Source organism: Halichoerus grypus, chromosome X (genome assembly GCF_964656455.1).
Source record: "Halichoerus grypus chromosome X, mHalGry1.hap1.1, whole genome shotgun sequence".
Taxonomy (NCBI): Eukaryota; Metazoa; Chordata; class Mammalia; order Carnivora; family Phocidae; genus Halichoerus; species Halichoerus grypus.
The window spans coordinates 47,338,733-47,361,355 of NC_135727.1; the positions used below are offsets into that span (position 1 = coordinate 47,338,733).

Here is a 22,623-nt window from a genome sequence, read left to right on the forward strand (position 1 = left end):
ACCAGTGCCAATATAACATTTTTGTCTTAGCTCTGAAATATGCATGTGAATAAACCTGCTATTGATAAAAAAAAAGTGCATTTTGATCATTAGATTTTCCTAAACTAAATACACTGCTCTGCTAGGCTCTTTGCTTTGTTGGCCTTCTGACCATTTAATAGCTCTAAGCAGGGGCTATTTTCTCCCAGTAAACTCAGAAGTTCTAGCAAGTTCTCAAAGGGCAAATCTTATTATTCCTGCTGGAAGCAAACAAAGCAAAAACTAAGTTCCAGAAAACATTGCTTCTGAGAAATTCTCAAATACCACCAAGAAGAATAAGTGGTTAACTTAAAGGAAAAACAGAACTATGGCAATATAACATTAAAGTACAATACTGCGGTAAGGGTTGAAAACACATCTAAGGTTTCACCCTTGGTGTTCAGCCTTTTAAAAGCAAAAAGGTCGTGTGTATCAATTTGCAGTATACTAAAATTGTGTTCAAAGTTTATTTCAAGTCACAGAAAATATACAAACTAAGACAACAGAATGAACTGATTTTGTTCTGAGAGAAGGTGATGGGAATCCTCCACCTGGCACCAATTTGAGTCATTCAAGGGTTAGGATGCAGAAGTCATCTTTTTGCAACATTTCAACAAAGTTATGGAATTAATTTCCCGATTTGTTGCCAGGTATTTTTGAAAACCTGTAAGGAAAAGTTGGGAGAAAGCCATTAGAAATGGAGACAAAGTTCTCTTTCCCAAACATCAGGAGAAAAAATTTCAAAGTGGGGGAGGGAGGCTATGCAAAAGAGCAAATCACCAGGGAGAGATTCCTAAGGGGTCTGCCTCCAGGATCCCCAAAGTAATCACCTCTTATAGCAGGGTTTCTCAACCTCAGCATTACTGACATTTGGAGACAGATAACTCTTTGTTATGCGGGGGGCGGGGGGGGGGAGATATCCTACGATTATAGGATGTTTAGAAGCATCTCTGGTCTCTACCCACTGAATACCACTAGTATACCATATCCCGAAAGTTGTGACAATGAAAAATGTCTCCAGACATTTCCAAATGTCCTACAGGGAGCAAAACTGCCTCTGGTTGAGAACCACTGATCTAACAGTAATAGTAGAGAGACCTGTCACAAGTGATAGCAGAAATGGATCACAACCAGCAAGGTACCGGATGGACAGAGAGCCACCATTTTCGCCACAGTATGCACAGGTAACAGCAAATACACATTAAAACCTTGCACGGGTAACAGCAAATACACATTAAAACCTTGCCCACGTAAAACTGTATAGAACTACATGCACACAGCACATCTCACTCACATGAATGTAGGTTTAAAAAATGGTGAAAACTGAATGTAGGTTTAAAAAATGGTGAAAATGGAATAAGGTCTGTAGTCTAGTTAACAGTAATGTACCAATGTCAGTTTCTTGGTTTTGTACTACAAACCAAAAAGGTATTGCACAACAGCTTCTCAAGATGTTATCACTAGGGGAAGTTGGGGGAAGGGTACAAGAGGCTCTTTGTACTATTTTTCCAACCTTCTGTGAATTTATAATTATTTCAAAATAAAATGTAAAACAAACAAAAACCTTTGCCCTGTGGTGTATGTGCAAGGCTTTGAAATATCTTATAAGCTAGAATACGTAATGAAAGAACTTTCAGAAACATTTCTGTCTCCACTATCTAAAAACAGTAATTTCCCCATATTGTAGGGAATACCTTCTCTGACATAAATAAATTAGAAAAAGTAAAAGAGGGGAACAGTTTTTAATCTATTCCTCTGAATATAACAGTCTATATTTCTACTAAAAAAAAAATGGCCTTGGGCATCTGGACTAAAAAGGTAAAGTAGTGGTCATACCAAAAGTCTGGCTAGCTATCCATCTATGATAGCTTCTCATTATAGTTCAGTCATTTAAAGTCTAAATACAGGGATGCCTGGGTGGCTCAGTCAGTTAAGCGTCTGCCTTCAGCTCAGGTCATGCTCCCAGGGTCCTGGGATCGAGCCCCGCATCGGGCTCCCTGCTCAGCGGGGAGCCTGCTTCTCCCTCTTTCTCTGCCTGCAGCTCCACCTGCTTGTGCTCTCCCCGCCCCCCGTCAAATAAATAAATAAAATAAATTATTAAGAAAACAAAGTCTAAATACAGATATGAAGCATATTTCCAGTTTAGATATTTTAATAACTTTGCAAATATGGATTAAAACACAATATATTTGGTAAAGACTGCTAAGTAGTGTAAATGAGTTCACTATTATATGATAATATATGAATGGGATTATAATACAGATGAGGTAACAAGCAGAAGTTCAAAATGTGATATTCCAGCTGACACTGGGACAATGTGAATTTTAAGCTGTTTTTAGAAAACAGAATTATTGGGGTGCTTGGCTGGCTCAGTTGGTAGAGCATACGACTCTTGATCTCAGCATTGTAAGTCTGAGTCCCAAGCTGGGTACAGAGATTATTTAAAACTAAAAGAATCTTTAAAGAAAAAAGAAAACAATTATTTATTTTTTTTAAAGATTATTTATTTATTTATTTGACAGCGAGAATTGAGAGCGTGTGCACAAGCAGGGGGAGAAGCAGGCTCCCCACTGAGCAAGTAGCCCGACGCAGGGCTCGATCCCAGGACCCTGAGATCAAGATCTGAGCTGAAGGCAGATGCTTAACTGACTAAGCCACCCAGGCGCCCCAAGAAAACAATTATTTATGAAATACAAGATGCTGGACAAAATGGTTTTTAAAAGAAATGCCAATACATGGAATCAGATGCTTCCATGATTATGATCCGTTTTATCTGACAGATAAGGAAGAAAAAGAAAGGGCAGCAGTGTACAGCAACCTCTAAAACGTAAAGGGACTGATGGTGATGGCGGACGGTCACTACCCTGAAATATGTGCTCTAACAGTTTAACATCAAAATAGTTAATATTAAATAAATACTGGAAACCAAAATATTTATACGTTTTATTGAAATGCTTTGTATTTTCTCCATTTTGATGGGACAGCTGGAGTAAAATAACACAACTGATCCTGGAAGGATACACAACAAACTATACTTAGAGGTTGTCTGGGGAAGGAGGTTAAGGAAGCAGAGCTTCTTACCCCAACTTTTCTCCATTTCTGTATTTGATTCATTTTGTAAAAGTGATCACGTTACTTTTGCCATTAGGAAAGAAAGGTTAACAAAGATTACAACCAACTCAACAACTGAACAGATACCCTGTTGCCTTTCCCTACCCTGACAGAGGCTGACCTAATGAAGGGTGAAGAGTCTAGCCACGAGGAGTGTGGGCCTCGGATAGTCTTTAGATCAGGAGAATGTTGTTGGTTAAGGCTGAAAGTATCTAATACCCCAAATGCACAAGGAGTTTGTTTGACTTAGGCAGGTTAAGTCTGCTCACCTTTCAAGGTGCTCCAGTGGATTTCTGTATTTGTTCCTTTAAGATCAGGATACTCTGCCTCTGCTCAGGAGGCAGCATGGCGATCTGGTCTGCAGTCAGCTGAAGAACCTGCATGATCAAAGCAGCCTGTGAAGAGAAAAGAAAGGGAATGAGCTTTAATGATGGCAGCTAAAAAAACACCACCAGCTTCTGTCCAAAAAGGAAGGATACCTCACACATAGAATACTGCAGGCAAAAAAACCCCACCCCAAACCAAATCAAACCAAAACCGGCTGGTGAGAAAAGGCACAATGAAAAGCTCAAGTACAATCATACCTAAGATTAGGAGACTCAAATCAAACAGACACCTGCGTGAACCCAAAGTTCTTGCAGACTAACATGCTATCTGTGGACCTTGGGAAGTCTTCAGTTTGTAATCCTGTTTTAAAGACTTTTTATTTTATTTCTTTATTTGAGAGAGAGAGACAGAGCGTGAGCATGCACAAGAGCATGAGTGGGGGGAGGGGGGCAGAGGCAGAGGGAGAAACAGACTCTTCACTGAGCAGGGAGCCCGAAGCTGATGTGGGGCTCAATCCCAGCAGGACCCTGAGATCATGACCTGAGCCGAAGGCAGACGCTTAACCACTTAACCGACTGAGCCACCCAGGCGCCCCTTTAATCCCCTTTTAAAAGTCTCTCTTTTTCACAAGTTTTAGTCTTTCCATCAGACATGAGCTCCCCATGATGGTCAAATATAGAAACATATATACTCATGGGGAATCTGCTATTATTTTTAGGGATAAAGCAGAAAGAGGAGGGGAAGAAAAGGGACTTAGAGCTTCAGGTCAATCAGCACAAAAAACTGTTATTGGCCGATGAGTCTGAAATGTAAGATAAGCTGCCATTTACATACATCCATTTAAGAATTTTAAGACCAGGCCCACAGATATTCAGATAACAAGATCATAAAAACTTGTAAGAGTAAACATCACTTCCAAATGAACTCTAAAGACCCAGGACCTCCACATCGTAACTGAAAAGAGGAATCCAAAAGATGTATGCCTCTGAAGACAGACAGTATTGCTTACCTTCTCATGATCCTGTGGGGTAACTTGGTTCTGGCCAGGACTAAAGCCCCCAGGCTGACCTCCACCCTGAATGCTCGCTCCTTGCATGCCTGCTCCCTGCATGACTGGGACCTATGTGCACAAAGAGAGAGGAGGAGGAGAGTTTTCAGAACTTCTCATATAGTATTCAGAATCCAGTAACAGCAATGTGAAAGATATGATCTCATTATGGATATGAGTAAAAAAAAAAAGCAAATTAATGACTCTGAAGATCATTTCCTACTGTTAGCAATGGCAGGAGGCAGGGTTTAGCAAGAGATCAACTAGCGAGTTAGACACATTTGCTTACGGCAGCTCTAGCATCATCAACAAATATCACACAGTACCATCAAATCAAGCAAAATCCAGCCGCATAAGCACAGAGAAAACAGAACATCCTAGAAACTAGTGCTCAGTGGAAACAGAAATGAAAGCCAGCAGATTCTAGAGATAATGTATGCTGGTCCACTGGGGAAGCTTCATTCACAGAGAATACCGCCTACCTCTAGTTCAATAAGACATAGGCAGTTCGCCCCAAAGGACCCTATCCCACAAGTAAGGCAGAGACGATCATTATGGCAGAGGCAGAAAGGAGATGGGAAGGCCTCTGGGAAAAAGACTGCTATTAGCCCAACATTTGCTTTTTATAACTTTCCAGAGAGAATATGCAGCAGATGCTTTCTGCTAGATACAGACCAAGAAATAGGACTGACTCAAGTTAAAAGAACAAAATGCAGTTATATCACACTTATTTAAGATCTTCAGCGAGTTCGATCTTTGGGAAGACCACCAGAACCCAAAGAAAAGGCCTCAGAGCACCAAGAATAACTGTTAAAGGTCCCTATGTTGTTATGTTCACACTCAGGCATTCACCCAGAGTTTAGGTACTCTTATGAAACACAAACTGTGAACAAACTTAGTTACCTGCTTCCTCAGTAGATCAGAAGCAGCAAAGCACAAAAAGAAATGTGGATACACTGTTAGGAGCAGATACCATGACAGCAATGTGAAGAGCCAGGCGACAGCCTGATGATGAAGGAGACCAGAAACCAAACAGGAGATAACTGTACTTTCTATTATAGCATATACAATAAGAGGCACATGCAATAATGACCTTGAGTAATCAAAAATGGTTAAAATCATTTTTTATTATCTTGTTTAAGAAGGGAAGGAAGCATAACACACTTCATTATCACTTTCTGTTCTTTATCAATACTGAATCCAGAGACCGGTCTGAACCTTAATGTTACGTTACAGATCTGAAACATCTAGGAGAACAACATTTTGGAAGCTTCACAGTTAATACTAATTTGAGGTATTATTATCATGAGCTAACCATTCAATAATGGCCATTTAAAGTTTCCAGGAGTGCCAACATGTTCTAGGCAGACAAGTCACAATATAGGTGACCACACGTCCAAGGTCTGCCTAAGTCCCAGTTTATGCTTTTGCCCCAGAGTAACTATTTAACAGCACTCTCACTCCAAACATGTCCCTGTTTGGATAAGTCATATAATCACCCTACTAATAATAAGCCTTTTAACTAACAAATTTCCAACTAGGTGAACTGGAGTTAATTTTAAAATCTGATTTAAAATTATGAATTAGGGATATACTGTAAAGTTAAAAAAAAAACAAAGCACAGAACAGTGAAAGAAAGGAAATACAGATGCATTTCTTCCTAATATCTTCTTCTTTGTTAGAAAGATACATCCAAAATTGAATAAAAGCAATGATCTATAGGGGTTGGGGGTCACAGGGGAGACGGATACAGGGGAGGAAGCAAGGGTCTCACTATCTCTCTTATATATGAGTAAACATATTAATTTAAACAATATAAAAAAGGTTTGAAGATAAAATTTTTATTTTTTTCCACTCAGATCCAATAGGGTTTATACAATCTACTAATGAAAACTATATAAATCTAATATTACAGAGTAATGAGTTCAAGCACTAGCAGAGACAAAACAGCAACACATTATCCAGAAATGGTCTTCCAAACATTATTTTCAATGTCTTTCTCCACAAAACTACTGACAGAATTATATAACGACATCATGTAGTTATTTGTTGTCAGTCTCCCCAGCTAGAATGCAAGCTCCACGGGAGCAGGGACTTTGTTTTGTTCACACTGCTATATCCTCAGTACCTAGAGCTCTCTCTGGTACACAGTAGGTGCTCAATAAATATCTGCTGAATGACTGAATAAATGAATAAAAACCATTTCTATTATAAGGCTACTGATCCTAGAGGGCAGAATAAACATCAAGGCCCACAGACACATTTTTAAAAAGCACAATTTGAAAAAAGGAGAACAGTTTTCTTTTACACGTACCAGAAAACAACATATTCGTATTTCCTATTAAAGAGGGGAAGGTAGACATACACATACACATACATGATGTGCAGATAACAGGATTGAGTGGTACACTGAAAAAAACAGGGGGTTCTACTCCTTGCTCTGTCACTTTTTAGCTGTGTGAATTTGGATAAGCCACCTGAATTCTTGGATCTCAGTTTCCACACCTATAAAATGAGAGAATTGGATGACTGACATGTTCCATTCCAGTGACACTCTCCCTCCCTCTCTCTCTCTGTCTCACACACACATACACACACAGGGGAGCAAGACACATAAACATATGGAAGAGAGAAGAGAGAAGAAGTACATAGAGGAAGGAAGGGCAAGAGGGAGACGAAGGTGCTAGCACATACAAATTCAGGGAACAGACACACATACCATCTCCCCACAACCAATTGTGTGTGGAGAAGGAGGAGATGACAACACATAGACGATCAGAGATCGCCATATACACTTAGCTAGAGAGAGCCAAATAAGGAGAAAGAAGAGATAAGAATTCAGTTCCATAGGTTTTAAGGTGAACGTTAGTAAAACCTGCCTTTCATATTCCACTGTTCACTTAGGCTACGTGATGAAAGTAAACTAAAATAGGTTTCTGCAAACCTAAGATTATCGAAATGACTGCTAATAGCTCTTCACATGCTCTAATGCAGTTCTTACGGTTGTACGTTAGAATCGCGTGGGGGAAGTTTTTCAAATTATCCATGCCTAGATTCTAGTGATACACACTCTGTCTCCTAAATCTGCAGGGGCTCTGCTCTGAATGGAAGAACTCCTTAAACTGTGGGACAAGGTTGCTACAATCCTGGTGGCCAGAAAATAACCACCTTAAGGGACAGAGAAACTAGAAGAAGGGAGTTTTCTAATCTTCCTGTTCTAACAAGCTGAGAAATAGCCCAAATCAGAAAGCAGTCATAGTCAGGCTCAACGGTCAATTCCGGAATAGATCACGATTTCATGTAGAAGCAAGAAGTGAGTATCGCACATACCTGTCTGGATCCCTGGGGGCCAACTGCCCCCATGTTAATTGGACTGGGACCCTGGATTCCACTAGGCATAGGGCCTCTAGGGCCAGGGACCGGGCCCCTTGTATCCATACTTCTGGCCTCTATCCCTCTGACTTCCATTGCACGGGCCTCCATTGCACGGGCCTCCATCGCGCGGGCCTCCATCGCGCGGGCCTCCATCGCACGGGCTTCCATCGCACGGGCCTCCAATCCTCTGGCATCTAATCCTCTAGCCTCCATGGCTCGTGCCTCCATCCCTCGTGCATCTATGCCTCGGGGATCTCTTCCGCCTGTAAAGTAAGTTGTAAGAAAACCATTGTGTAGCTACTCATCTTTACTGCAAAAAGAAACAATAATCAAAGAAAGAAATCTATTCCTCCAATCACATCTCCCCCCAGCTACAGGGGACCCTTGAACAAGGTGAGGATTGGAGCACTCCCCCAAAACTTAACTACTAGTAGCCTACTGCTGACTGGAAGCCTTACCAAAAACATAAACAGTTGATGGACACCTGTTTTGTATGCTATATGTATTGTTCTGCATTCTTACAATAAAGTAAGCTAGAGAAAAGAGAATGTTATTAAGAAAATCGTTAAGAAAAAGAAAATACACTTACAGTACTGCACTATATTTATATAAAAAAAATCTATGTGTAAGTGGACCTGCGCAGTTCAAACGTGTTATTCAACGGTCAACTGTACACGAGACCATTTTCTCCTTCCCAGTTTTACAGGTCTGCAGATAAATCTTAAATATGTTTGCCAATCCCACTGCCCCAGCCTTCTTTATCCCAGATTAGAACCTAAGACAGTTGAGTTTATTATCAGCCCACAACTACCAGTCGGCCTTGTGACGTGGTCTCCCCTTACCTCTGCCATCCAAGGGTGGACCCCTCTGATCTAGCATGGGTCCTCTTGGCTCCGCCATTAGAGGTCTGGGCTCAGCTAATGGCCCTCCCCTCAACTCATGTGGGGGTGGGCCACGGCTGTCATGGCCCGGGACATGGTGCATGGGTGGACCCTGATGAGGTGGTCCCAGGTAACCTCTAGAGATGGAGAAAAATGTTACATTTTAAAACAGAACAAAACAACAAAAAAAGAGTCAACCAGAAGATCAGTAAGTAAAAAAATCAAAGAACTGATGCAAACATCAGTCTATAAATGCTAAGAGAATAAACACCAAACAGGTCCAAAAAGGAAAAAAAAAAAAGCTATGGAGATATAAACGCACGTATTCTAGAATTTCATATTTGCTTACGGCACTCATAATTAAGGAGGAGGTAATGGATATCCATTGTATAGAACGAGTATGTAGTACAGTGCTTAAGAACGTGGATTACTCTATGGGTTCAAATCTAGGCTTTATCCCTTATTAGCTGTGTGATCTTGGGCACATTTACTTAACTTCTCTATGCCTCGGTTTCTTCATCTGTAAAATAGGACTGTATTAGTACCAATCTCACAGGGCTGTTGTGTGGATTTAATGAGATGATCGAAGTAAAGTACTCACAGCAGAGTCAGAGGCATAATCCCCATTCATATCAATCATCATCATCTTATCATTATTGCTACTACCGAGAAGCAACAGAAGTTTTTCCCGTTTGGGTATGTGCTAGAATTTCCAATTTCTAAAGACTCGGGTAGCCATGGTTCATTCAAAATGACATACTCAACAGATATAGTTCTGTCCAAGGAGAAGTGCATCCTTAGTCTCGGACAGCGGCCATGAATATTTATTTATCTGCTGAAGTAGGCAAACAGGTACAGAACGACAGTGTTCTCAGACCAAGGGAAAGTTCGGATCCCCGCAGTCTTTTCCTTCTATGTTAGCGCTTACCTAGGCTCTACCTCTCCAGTTACAGAAAGTAAAGTGCCTCCACGCGGGTCATTTGGAGCGTCTCCCAATAGACCTCGAGGAGTTGGGACGGTGGCAGGCAAGGGCCCACGCTGCATAGCGGCTCTGGGGTCCTGCATCGGCACTGACAGGGAAACAAACAGGGAGTTACTGTTGTGAAGGACACAGAAGGAAACAAGAAATGACTCTATATACCACTGACAACATAATTCAGACACCTGAGAGCGGGTGAAACCTCACCACGGCAGACTCCTCTTGCAGCTCAAGAACAGAAGCAGGGTGTAGGCAGCATCTGTGCCATGTCAGAGGTATGGATGGAATTATATAAAGAGCAAAGTGGGGAGCAACCTGCCAAGGACTAGCACTGCAACCTGAAGAAACTTATGCTCCTGGTTTTCCTTATAATCAATCTTAGTTCAAGGACCAGAGTCACAAAAGAGAGGTAGGGTCTTGGCATATGTGAACACTGCCATGGCTCTGCAAGAACCTGCTGTCTCCTTACAGACTGCTATTCCATCCAAGCCTCCTGACACCAGTAGGGAGGGAGTACAGCCTCGGACAGATGCCCATATCATCCATGTTCTCTGCCCTGTGTGAAGAGGTCAATCTTAGGCTTGTGGCCCCAACAGGAAAAAATGTAAAAACAAAAGCCCAAAACACTACCCTTTTGGGTTCCGAACGTGAGGATGACTGCCAAGCAGCCCTTGTCCTCTCAACGTCCCACCCTGAACACCACAAGCAAAAGGAAACCCGCAGATACAATGGGTACCTTGAACTCGCTCAATTGATGCAGGCCCGGCGGGTCCCACGGGCGAGTGCTGTAGGGTTCCTAGGTGAGCAGTAAGTTCAAAAGGAGAAAGAGCAGACACTTAAAATAGCTTGCACGCACGCGCACGCACGCACGCACACACACACGCACACACACACAGAATCATACACATACAGACGGTGGAGATTTACACATGTAAATTAAAAAGCCAAGAGTTCAGGAGCCTGCCCCAGGCTACAAAATCTTCCTATAAGTAGCTTCTTTGGGATCTGAAACTCTTCTGCTGTAATGAGATTGCCTCCTAAGGTGAAACCGGTGGGCCCCTGATTTTATTCAGCCACTCTCCATTTTCACCTCTGCTACTATGAGTCCACCTAAATCTCCTTATACCATTACAAGAAAGGAAACAAAACATAAAAAGTATGGTTCTAAACCTCTAGTTAGGCAAAGAACATAAACATAGTTTCATAAGCAAAACATGAAAGAGATTGTACTGAATCTGGAAGGCAAGATTTTTCTGAAGAGGCCCATAACAGAAGTGGACTGTACGATTTTTTGCCGTATTTTAAAGCACAAAAATCTTTGCGGGAAATGCAGTGAATGACCTTTAGACAAAGAAAGAGAATATCACTCCTCAAAAAATACTCCGCTGCTACGAGTCCCCGGTGATAACCAAACACCATGACAACAGCAGACAAAGACTAATGAGATGACAAGGGCACCAACACTACACAGAGGTGGCAGAAGGCAAGAAGTGTCTTCTTAAACTAATCTCACTGTCTCCTTTTACCATTACAAAGGTGCATAAGAAGTATGGCTTCCAGGAAAAGAAAGAAAACTGGGTACAAGTGGAAAGATTCTTGCTTCCTCTGCTGGGTACTGAACAAAAACTATAAAAGAAACTCATCTCATTTTATCTCTTCGAGAAGACACACCTCATATACCTTCAGAACTCAAGTCATTTCCCTTTGCTAACTTTTGACCCAGAGAGATGAAGAGAACTATAGCGGGAAAAAAGAGGTCTTGTGGAAATATATATTAAACGGCTGAAGTTTGATTGATTGATGGCTTGGGAAGAAGAAAAATATGACTGGAACCCCAATGCCTTCTCCCTAGTGCAGAAATACTGTGGATGCACACACCATCTACTGAGAGTGGTCAAGGGCGTGGGGGCACAACAGCACAAAAGCACAGGCTGCTTAGATGAGGCATTTGGTCAAGAGCTTGTCCCACTGTCGACCATCTGACCAGATGATCCGTTCTGTCACTTCAGCAACCAACCCTAATGGACAAACCGTAGACGAGGAATATAGTACACAGGCTCTACCTTAATATTTTGCTTTTAAAAAATGGGTTTCACTTATAGGCCATATGCTAAGAAGTAACTTAAGTTTCTCTGTGCTGCCCAAAGCAGTTCTTTCTCATCACGATGACAACATGAATAAGGATGGAAGACACTGAAGAGTGTTTCTGGAAGTTAATAGAGGTGGTGTGGATTTTCAGAAAGAGGAAGATTTTAGTCAGAGACTTCAGAATCTTGCTCTGCCACTTACTAGCTGGAAGAGATGAGTGCCCCAAGTCCTGTCCACGTTACTCAGCAGTATTTACTTACCATGTGCCCTTGAATAAGTAACTTAAAACTCTGAGCTTCCATCTCTTTATCTGAATACTGAGGTGCTGCCCCCTAACTCACACAGTTGTCTATGAAAATTAAAGTGCCTGGCCTATAGTATGCCCTCAGTTTTACTGTTAGTTGCTTCTGTTTTCTCACTCTCTCTCCTCCTAACGTTGCTTTCAACCAAACCACTGCATTTTCTGTTTCTTCAAACTCCAGCAACAGAGGGAAATAATTTGGAGATTCTGGAGTGGCTCTTGCTATGGTATCCAGTGTTACTGCCACAGTACAACATACCCTTACCAAGTAGGCTTCACAGACCTCTGATCCCCTCCCAGTTTTCTCTGTGGTTTAGATTTAGGCTTCTACATGTTACATGCTCATTATTAAAGCTCCTTACTCAGTCAACAGATAGCCACAAGGGTGAGAGAGAACATGTCAGCAGTGTCATTAGGCTATTATGAAAAGGTGATATAAATTAAATAGAAACAAAGGATCCATCTGCTTTGATTCTTGTAGAGCTGGGCTCTGAGTCACTAGATGGAAAGTCTAGACTAGTGCTGTCCCCAACAGAATATTGTGCAATGAGGGAAATATTCTATATCTGCCATATCCAGTATGTGGTGCCATAACCACATGTGGCCGTCGAACACTTGCAATGTTGCTAGTGTGATGAGAAACTGAATTTTAAGTTCTACCTAATTTCAGTTAATTTAATATTCAAAGAACCACATGTGGTTAGTGAATGCCATATTAAGACAGTGCAGATAAATACAACATTTCCGAGTCCAGTCCACATTAATCAGATATTAATATTTATTTACCTTGTCCCCGTTCAATGGACACTGGTCCACTTCCTGGCATTCCAACCTGGGCTTGCATTCCTCCTAGAAGATAAAGGGAAGGAAAGAAAAACACAAATTAGGACTGTGTAGAAAAAAATTAGGACAGTGGCTGAGTTAACAAATTCCCTTCTTCTGCCTCCCAGGCAGAAAACTACAAAGAAAGATCATAATTATCACTAAACAATGCAGTTATACAGAAGATAAAGTTTGCTAGTAAACTCTAGGCTTCAGTGACAGAAAAATGAGTTAAATGAGAATACTTAATCTCACTGGTTACTAAAACCTTGGAGGAAGTTCTGTGATATAGGAGAATGATGGCACTTGCCCACAAAACTCCTCTCAGAGGAGGCAATACTGTTCCCAGGGTATTTTGTAAATTTGTGGATTTTAGTTGTGAAAAGATTTATGGGGCATGGCTGGCATTTAATGAGAAGCCAACAGGGATACTAGATGCCTTGCAATGTCTGAGATAGTCCTCCAAAATCCAGAATTATCTTGTCTTGCAAAATTTTCAAATGTCTTGGTGAACGTTAACACAAATGAAAATCTGTTTACAGTCATCTGAACTTAGAACCTAAGTCTGCCATATTTGTAAACAAAAAAGCTCTTTGCCCTATTTACAGCTGTACACATATATATTGAATTTTCCAGAAATACAATTACTGAGTCAATTCCAGGTACTGCATTTTGTTTTGTTAAGAACTTTACCAAAAGTTTGCACCATTTGAGAAAATCACAACACTAATGTCAACAGTCCCTCTGGTATTTGAGTTGCCAAAACATCATACCTGTATTTGTCTGCATCTGTAGCTTTTACACTGATGGGATAGGTGCAAGCATCTGACTGTTACCTTTTGGTTTCTTGTGTAGTTGTGCCTGAACACGTGCATATCAAAAATATTCTTTACTATAGGTTAAGTTCCTTTTAACTTCTTTATATTATAGTTAGGGCATTATATTTTTTTGGGAACTTATGTTCAGTAGGTTACATCTGTGCATTTCATTTCAGGATAGTAAAAAGTCACTACAAAATAAAAAGAGGCCACAGGGTCTAATAGGGTTGAGAACCACTGCTCTACCCTAACCAGTTGGGATAGGAGGACTGCTATACAAAGAATAATTATGTACCACAAGTCCTTGTCTCGTCCTTTCTACATAGCAATAATTCTCTTTTCCTCAAAGGAAATATATATGCTGTAAGTAGGGAGAAAAGACAAGCTGAACTGTTTGCACTTCATTAATACTTAACTAAAAGATCAAGTACACATCATATTCTTTCTTTTTTTAAGATTTTATTTATTTCAGAGAGAGTGAGCGTGCACGAATGGTAGGGAGAGGCAGAGGGAGAGAGAGAGAGAGGCAAACTCCCTGCTGAGCAGGGAGCCCCATGCAGGGCTCATGGGGCTCAATCCCAGGACCCTGAAATCATGACCTGAGCTGAAGGCACACGCTAAACCAACTGAGCCACCCAAGTGCCCCCACATCATATTCTCTTATTCCATTTAATACACCAGGCACCAAAGAGCCACGGATTAAGAACCTGTGCTAGCCCCACCCCTACTACTAAGTAACTGATTTTGAACAAGTGATTCGATAAAGTTAACATTTGCCCATGCTTACTCATCTGTAAAGTGAATGAGTTGGTCTAAACCAGTGGTTCTCAGAATGTGCTGCTCAGACCAGAAGTGTCAGTATCACCAAAGAATTGTTAGAACTGCAAATTCCAGGGCCCTACCTCTGACTTGCTGAATTAGAAAGTCTGGCGGTGGGGACCAGCATCTGCGCTTTAATAAGCTAATCAGGTGATTCTACTGTACATTAGAGTTTGAGAACCACAGATCTACATAATTTCAAAGGTCTCTTCTAACCACAAACCACTCTCTGATTTATTCAGACCATTCACTAAAACAATACAAAGATTTAGAATCTGAGGAAAGCAGTGGCAGAAGGACTTATGGGCATAATTTCTCATATTATACACTATCACATGATGGCACTTTTATTTGTATGGGGCTAGCTTCCCAGAAGTGGAATTGGTGGGTCAAAGTGTACATGATTTTTAAATGTGAGACTACTTTCTTAAAAGGCTGAAACACTTCACATTTCCACTGGCAATTTATGATCCCACTTTTCCCACCAATAGTGTCATCTCTCTTTGAGACTTTGGTTAGTCTGATGGGTTTAAGTAAAGTGAAATATTGTAATTTAATTTGCAATCCCATGACTACAAATGCATTTGTTTTTGTTGCCATTTGGATTTGCTCTTCTATTAAGTGCCTACTCATTTTCTTTGCCTCCTTTTCTACTAGGTTGTTTCCCCTTCTCACCAACTGTCAATGGAGTTTTGTACAGGGTATTTCAAAAATCTGAGTGATCTTTTAATAACTTCAGAAATAGAAATGCTACAAACTCACAAAAAATACCACTTGAAAATTCAGTAATTTAAGTTCCTTTCCCATTTACTTTCAACTTCTGTATTTATTAATTTCCTCTTTTTGGTCTCTTCTTTCTTTAAAAAATTATTTTCTTAATTCTTTAAAACTAGTAGAGATCCTTTATTCTTTAATAACACAGGCATTTGAAGATATTCATTTTAAGTACTGCCTTCACTATTTCCCATACTTTTTTGTATAAGGTACACTTTTTGTTATCTTTTGGGTAATTTATAAATCTCCTTTTTATTTTCTCTTTAATTCAAGGATTACCTAGTGTATGTTCCTTATTTTTCCAAGTAAAGGTTATTTTCAGTAACGTATTACTGTAAATTTTATTATAATAAAATTACTTCTAATTTTATTGGCTTATAATAAGAGAATGTGGCCTGTAAAATCTCTACTTTTTAAACTTGTTTTTATTTTATGGCCAAGTATGTGTTTGTTTGTTTTTTTTTTAACTGTTCCATGGTCATTTGGGGGCAAAAGTGTATTCTTCAGTCAAAAGACATAAATCTCCCATAATAAATCGTGCTTATTGGTTCCACTACTTTATTCCTCAATATCTTTACTTATTTGTCTATTAGTACAAAGGTACTCAAAGTGTGGTCCACAGACAACGCTGATCCACACACTGTATGTTAACAATTCAGGACAAGTTAAGTACAGAAATGGAGAGCAGACACTTAGAAACTTTTACAGCAATTTGACACTCCTGTCACATTCAAGTGCATGATCAGGGCACTTCTGTCACTGAACAGGATACAGACGACTTTGGGTGTTTTTCAGCTCATGTTATGAGCTGCCTATGTCATGGGTTGCATACTTGTCATGTGTAGTAGGGCCACATTTCAACTTGTGATATTTTAAGGTAAGTTAGGCACCCATGACTCAAAAATGTATAAAATACAGAATCCGTTTCTTTCACTGAAAGATATTTACCCTATAGATAAATGAAAATCATGAGTTTGCTGAAATTTCTTTTAAAATCCCTTCCTCTAGGGGCGCCTGGGTGGCTCAGTTGTCAAGCATCTGCCGTCAGCTCAGGCCATGATCCCAGGGTCCTGGGATCGAGCCCCACATCGGGCTCCCTGCTTGGTGGGAAGCCTGCTTCTCCCTCTCCCACTCCCTCTGCTTGTGTTCCTGCTCTCATTATCTGTCAAATAAATAAATAAAATCTTTAAAAAAAAATAAAATAAAATCCCTTCCTCTATTCCTTGTCAACTTGCTCTGTAGACCAGTTTCTCTACAAAACAGAACAATTTAGATTCAATTATGCTCTATGAGTAGTGTTGTAGTCAATCTAACCCAGATTAGATAAATTAACAAGAGGCAAATATGTTGCATAAAAAACTTTAAATATGGATATATGTCATGTGTTCATATAGGAGTTTCATATAGGGAACCACTATTTCACTCATAACTTTTTTAGTTATGATTGTTGAATGATAAAAAGCTACAAGCATAATAGCAATACTCAGTAATAATTTCTATATACACACTTTCAATCAAAATATACAGTTTTTTTTTAAATTTTATTTATTTATTTGAGAGAGAGAATGAGATAGAGCATGAGGGTCAGAGGGAGAAGAAGACTCCCTGCTGACCAGGGAGCCCAATGCGGGACTCTATCCCGGGATTCCAGGATCATGACCTGAGCCGAAGGCAGTTGCTTAACCAACTGAGCCACCCAGGTGCCCCAAAATATACAGTTTTAAAAATTCTTTTTTCCTTTTGTTGTTTGGTCTGATTATATTTAGTGAAATGCAATTTCATATCTGTTAAATATAATAACAAATGTGACTCTGTATTTTGTGTCTGTCTTTTTTTTTTTAATGTGCCTTTTAACCTAATCTAAGTCTCTGGCTTTTAGTGGGAAAATTCAGTCCATTTACATTTAGCAGAATAATGACTGTATGAGATTTTATTCCTTCCTCCTTACTCTATGTTTATTATTACTTACTTCCACAATGTCGTTTTCTTTTCCCTCTATTTGCTGGCTTTGTTGGCTAGTTTCCATTCATTCCATTTCCCCCTTGTTAATTTGGAAGTGTTACCATACTTTTCCATTTTGTGGTCCTTTTCCCTGCTCTCTGTATATAAGAGATCAACTATTTCCTCCACCTAAGATATATGCTTCCTAGCTGTGTATTAATTTTATATAAAGGTCTCATTACCACATAATAATTTGGCGACATTAGAACATTTGCTACAACAAAACTTTAGCAAAATACCAAAATGGTGAAGACTGTAACTGAAACATACCTCCAGGAGCTAAGGAACCAGGACCAGGTCCTGTTACAGCTGCTGGTATCTGCCCTGGAGCTGGAACTCCAGTCTGCATAGAAGCTTGCATCAGAGGAGGTGCACCATTGACATGCATTCCACCCTAACCAAAAGAAAAAACAGAGTATGTATATGCCTCTGGACAATACACATGATGAGCCTGGTTATATAGAACACAATTAAGATGGACCATATTCTAAAAGCAGAGACTGACAAGTCTGATCTGTGTTGTGAGGCCATACGTGGCACCTACGGTTCACTTCAAGTTCTTTACCTCTCCCAATCTGAATGGTAAAAAATGGTAGATTACTGTTCTTTCTGTTTATGTTTACCTTATTTTGAGGTTGAACACTTTTCTTATGAAAAATTCCAGATATATAAATTGCATAGAAAATAAAATAAATATACAGTTTAGGAAATAAATATATTATATATATTTGAAATCTGCCTTATGGTCTTCCCCAATTGCATCCTGTGTCCCCTTCTTAAGACAAGCACTTAAGAATTTTTACGGACGTTTTGAAATTATATGTAAATCATTATGTACTAGACATATTTGCAACTCATTCAACATGGTTTTGGGATATGTGCAAACACATACATCCCATATTTTGGGAAGGCTTCCACAGTCACTTATTTTCACTTTTGTAACTTTTGAGTTATCTGTGTTAATACCATGTATCCTAGTTCATCTTTACTACTACATGGAATTAGGTTTTTGAAAGTCATTCATGGTGACCTGTGCAATTTATTTAACTGTTATAGAGTATTTCACTGGATAAATATACAACATTTTCCCCATTCTTCCACTGATTTACATTTAGGATGTTTCGATGTTTCACTATTAAAATGTGGCAATAAACATTCTTGAACATGACTAAGAACTCTTAATCAGCCTGTTGTCCGTCATGTGTGTGGCAAACAGTTTTTCCCAATTTGTCATTTGTCTTTGCAGTTTATTTCTTTTTCTCTATACAGAAATTTTTCAGTTTTCAAATGTACTGATTTCTTATGGCTTCAGTTTTGTGTCATTCCTGGCAAGCAAGCTTTACTTTTTACCACTGGTAAAGAGATAGTAAGAGTGCCAACCTCATTCAATTAGAGTCTAAGTACTAAATGAGAAAATGGATGTAGAATAACAAAGTGCCAACCATAGTACCACACATGCACATAAATATCAAATTAGCCTATATAAAAGGACACACAGGAAGGATCTCTTTGTTTCACAAACTTGGCACAGATGCCATGTACTCGGCAAACTGAAAATTGCTTTTATGTCCGGGAATTGAAATTATCATCTTCAGCTCCTGACTGTTCTTCTCTCAGTATTATCTTCTTAACATGAAAATGGCATTCAAAACACGTAAAAGAAACGTTAGGAGATAAAGCCCTACCAAAGACTGGGCCTGAGGGGCCTGAGGATTCTGCTGGTTCATTGACACAGTGGATCCTGAGCCAGGCCCAGCACTGTGGACTGGCTGAGGGTTGCCTGCAATCAGCGTTGGGATATTTGTCTGGCGATGCAGAATTTTCTAAAAAACGAAAAGACAAATCTATGAGCTGTCTGTTTAACAAAGCAATCAGGCAGTTCCTACCCCACTCAAGGTTTACCGTGGCGTTTCCATAAAAGAATAAGAAGCACTCACCAGGGCAATCTCTGGATCCACAATTCTCATCACTACCTGTGCTTGTAGCAAAGCATAAGCCAGCTGAGGGTTCTGAAGCAACATGTTCCGTGCTTCCTGGGGACTATTCTGGACACAGAGCTGAGAAGATAAATAGATTCATCATCAGGTTCAATACTTAGTACTTAGAAATTAATAGCGATTTAGAGCCATTCCCATCTGAGAAATATAATATTCAAGAAGCTTTTTAAGCTATCATCGGTTTTGGCATAGCACACAAAATTTTGGTCATGTCAGGCAAGAGAAGGAAGAGGCATTTCAAATACCATAATACCACCATTTAGGAGAAAAGCCACATTTGAATATCTACATCTGATATCTATGGGCCACAAAAAGCCAGATTGTATAGTTGTGTCTGTGTACAAAAAATGGAAAGCTCTTTGTACGAAATGTAAAATATGCTGTGCACATACGGCATATCGAAGGTGCAAGAAGTGGTGGTCAACAGGCACACCTTATATTTGAGCTCAGGGAATTATTTCCATTCACTCGATCAATTAACTCCTCGAAAATTTGATGTGATTTGATTTGTTCTTAACCTAATGCCTCCTCCCACCTTCATTTGTTTCATCAGCTCAAACATCTGCTCTGGTGGAAGACTGGCAACTGCTTTGCTAATGGACTCAGGGGCATCCTCAGGACTGATGGTCTCTCCATAAGGTGACTCAATGACAGGGGCACCAGTGCCAAGGCCTGATCGGGAAGAAAGTACAAAAAGTTAAGGAGGCAAAATTATGAGCTAAATCATTTCAAGTATTTACTTTCCAGGGCTGCTTCCTTTCCAGGACCCGTTGTAACTTTAAATTCTCTGGAACTGAGAAGTAAGTGATTTGCAAGTCCTTATTTCTGCAGAGGAAAGTGACAAGAGTGTATTTTCTGCTCTCAGAAGAAAGCTGGGACTAGGATCACATAGGTGGACAATGTTAACCTGAATTAGGGATGAGGCATATCGATTTCCTCTGACAAGTCATTTCAGAAGAGAAATAATAGATAAAGATGCTAATTTTTAAAAGCAAAAGAATAGAAAAAGATGCTAATTTCAAAATGGAATCCCTGATCTGTTGCCTCGTGAAAGCCAGAATGCCTTAGTAATCCCACCAATTACAGATCTGACAAACCGTTACAGCAGTGGTAAACTAATGACATAGTTAGTGCAACTAATGGCTTGGTGAGCCTGAATTCATCTTCAACTGTCAACCAACTCCTTCACAACTGAAGGACTTCTAAAGTCAACTTTACCTTGTTTCTCAAAGATATACACTTCCCTAATGCAGGCGCCTAAAGTGGGTCAAGAAGCTACAAGGCTAACCATTTCAGCGAGTGCTAAAACATATCACAAATGGAAAAATCTTCATTGTTACATCTTTACTAATTCATGTTGCGTACAAATCAGGTTCATACTCACTCTTCAGCTCTTCTTTGTTCTTTTCACTGGCAGCATTGTCCACTCGGAGTGCTCTCCCGCTGAACTCACGCCCATTCAGGTTTCGCATGGCACTAAGTGCTGTCTCCTGGTCTTGGTATTCACAGAAGCCATAACCCTTTGGCTTTCCTGTCTCCCTATCATATACCAACCTGGAAGAGCAGAACCAAGTATCAGGCACAAATGTTACACACATATAGTGTTCCTGCTAACATGGCCATGTTCTAATTTGGTCCACTGTAAGACAAATAACGTTATAACTGACTGCTTCACTGAAATATTTTTTTAAACATTTTTAAATGAAAAAAAAGTATCTTTTAGTAAAAATAAATGTCAGTTGTATGGTATGTGAATTATACCTGAATAAAGCTGTTACAAATAGAAGGATGCATGTGAAAAGTCACCAGTAAAAACCTTGCTATTATTACTAAGGGCCAAACTTGTGATTTTAAAGAAAACCCCAAGTAGTCAAAGGAGAATCTCACCTGAAACTAACAACAGGTCCAACCTCAGAAAAGATGTCCTTTAATTGCTCTTCGGTAGCCTCATATGGAATGTTCCCCACTATGAAAGAAAATAGACAATATGTTAAAACTCTTGAGTTTGTAACCTATTTCCCTTGTGAGAAAGTAAACAGAATCAGGACTTATATCATTGAAAATGTAACAACTACCTCAAAATAGTGTTCCTACAATCCCAGTTCCATGGTATTTCAGACATTTCAATCTTGTCTGCTGACTTTAATTACAAAACAAATAAACCACTAAGACTAAAATATAAAAAGTATCGGCACTTCTAAATATCAGTTCTCAGACTTATCTGACAGGTGTTATGATTTTCCTTAACTTTGGTGAAAATAAATACCTTCGCACTAGTATTTACCTGAAGATCTGCAAGTCTTATCAATAACTACTAAAAATACCAATGTATTTGGTATTTTAAAAACTGGCACATTATGTCCGTATTTCCACACATACACACACACTCAAGAATAACCATGAATGTAGTGGAGGATGTTTAAAAATTATTCTAATCTGTTTTGTTATGTTCTTTCCAAAAGGTGCTTTAAAATCACCACACGTACTTAAAAGAAACTTATTTCATCTGAAAAGATTACTCAGAATAGACCTGATCCTCTTTAAAATTTCTTCGACGAGATCTTAATCATTCGTTCATTCATTCATTTACAATCCACTTTAAGACTCCAGGTGGCCGCTACCAGTATCGAACTAAAATGTTACGGTAAAAAGCAGAGGATGAAAGTCCTTTTGAGAGGGCGGGAAGTGGACATATAGTTCTATACACTCAGCATATAATCTGTATTCTGGGATAGGGAGTGAGAAGTAGTACGGGACAGTTGCCATGCGCCCTCGATTCCAAACAATAATTGAAGCTCATAAAAGGAGAAACGCATAGAAACTGAACGCTAGTTTAACTTCCTCAGCCACATCATGGAAAGGCTTTGAGACCTCAGGGGAAGAGAGCATCACTTTGCCCGCAAGTCCACTAGATTGGCCGCCCCAAAGGATAGGCAGGTAGAGCTGCAAGCCCGACCCATCACCAGCTCCTGCAACAATTCAAGAGGTGCAGGGGGCATTCCTTGCTGCTCCCTGTCTCTTTCTGTCCCTCCCCGATGCTTGGCTCCACGAATTCGTCTCACCGAACACCGAACGCAGAGAACGATCCACCGCAGGGTCTCTCACAGTCAAACCCGCCATCGCTCTCTTCCGGCAGCTTCCGGTGCGCCAGAGCACACTTCCGTACGGCGCGTGAGCTCTGCGCTAAACACGCTTCTGCACGGCGCGTAAGCCGGAAGCACCTAGGCGGGGCTACACATGGCCCCTCCCCTGGCGTCATTACGT

At 40.0% G+C, this 22,623-nt stretch overlaps 1 protein-coding gene across 3 annotated transcripts; it reads right to left on the minus strand.

Moving 5' to 3' along the window:
- Positions 1-471: 471 nt before the first annotated feature.
- CSTF2 (cleavage stimulation factor subunit 2) lies at positions 472-22,552 on the minus strand. 3 transcript variants are annotated; one of them, XM_036071221.2, is made up of 16 exons: positions 22,422-22,552; positions 21,247-21,325; positions 20,744-20,913; positions 19,895-20,031; positions 19,300-19,419; positions 19,048-19,185; positions 17,633-17,756; positions 12,915-12,977; positions 10,476-10,535; positions 10,209-10,295; positions 9,689-9,830; positions 8,722-8,897; positions 7,835-8,142; positions 4,466-4,576; positions 3,399-3,524; positions 472-682 (listed from the first exon to the last, which is right to left on the minus strand). In XM_036071221.2, the coding sequence occupies exons 1-15, from the start codon at positions 22,477-22,479 to the stop codon at positions 3,402-3,404; spliced, it is 1,896 nt and encodes a 631-aa protein (XP_035927114.2). In that variant the 5' UTR covers positions 22,480-22,552; the 3' UTR covers positions 472-682; positions 3,399-3,401. The 3 variants fall into 3 exon arrangements, with proteins under 3 accessions (XP_035927114.2, XP_035927115.2, XP_035927116.2); XM_036071222.2 differs by lacking the exon at positions 10,209-10,295; XM_036071223.2 differs by lacking the exons at positions 10,209-10,295; positions 10,476-10,535.
- Between the last annotated feature and the right edge of the window lie 71 nt (positions 22,553-22,623).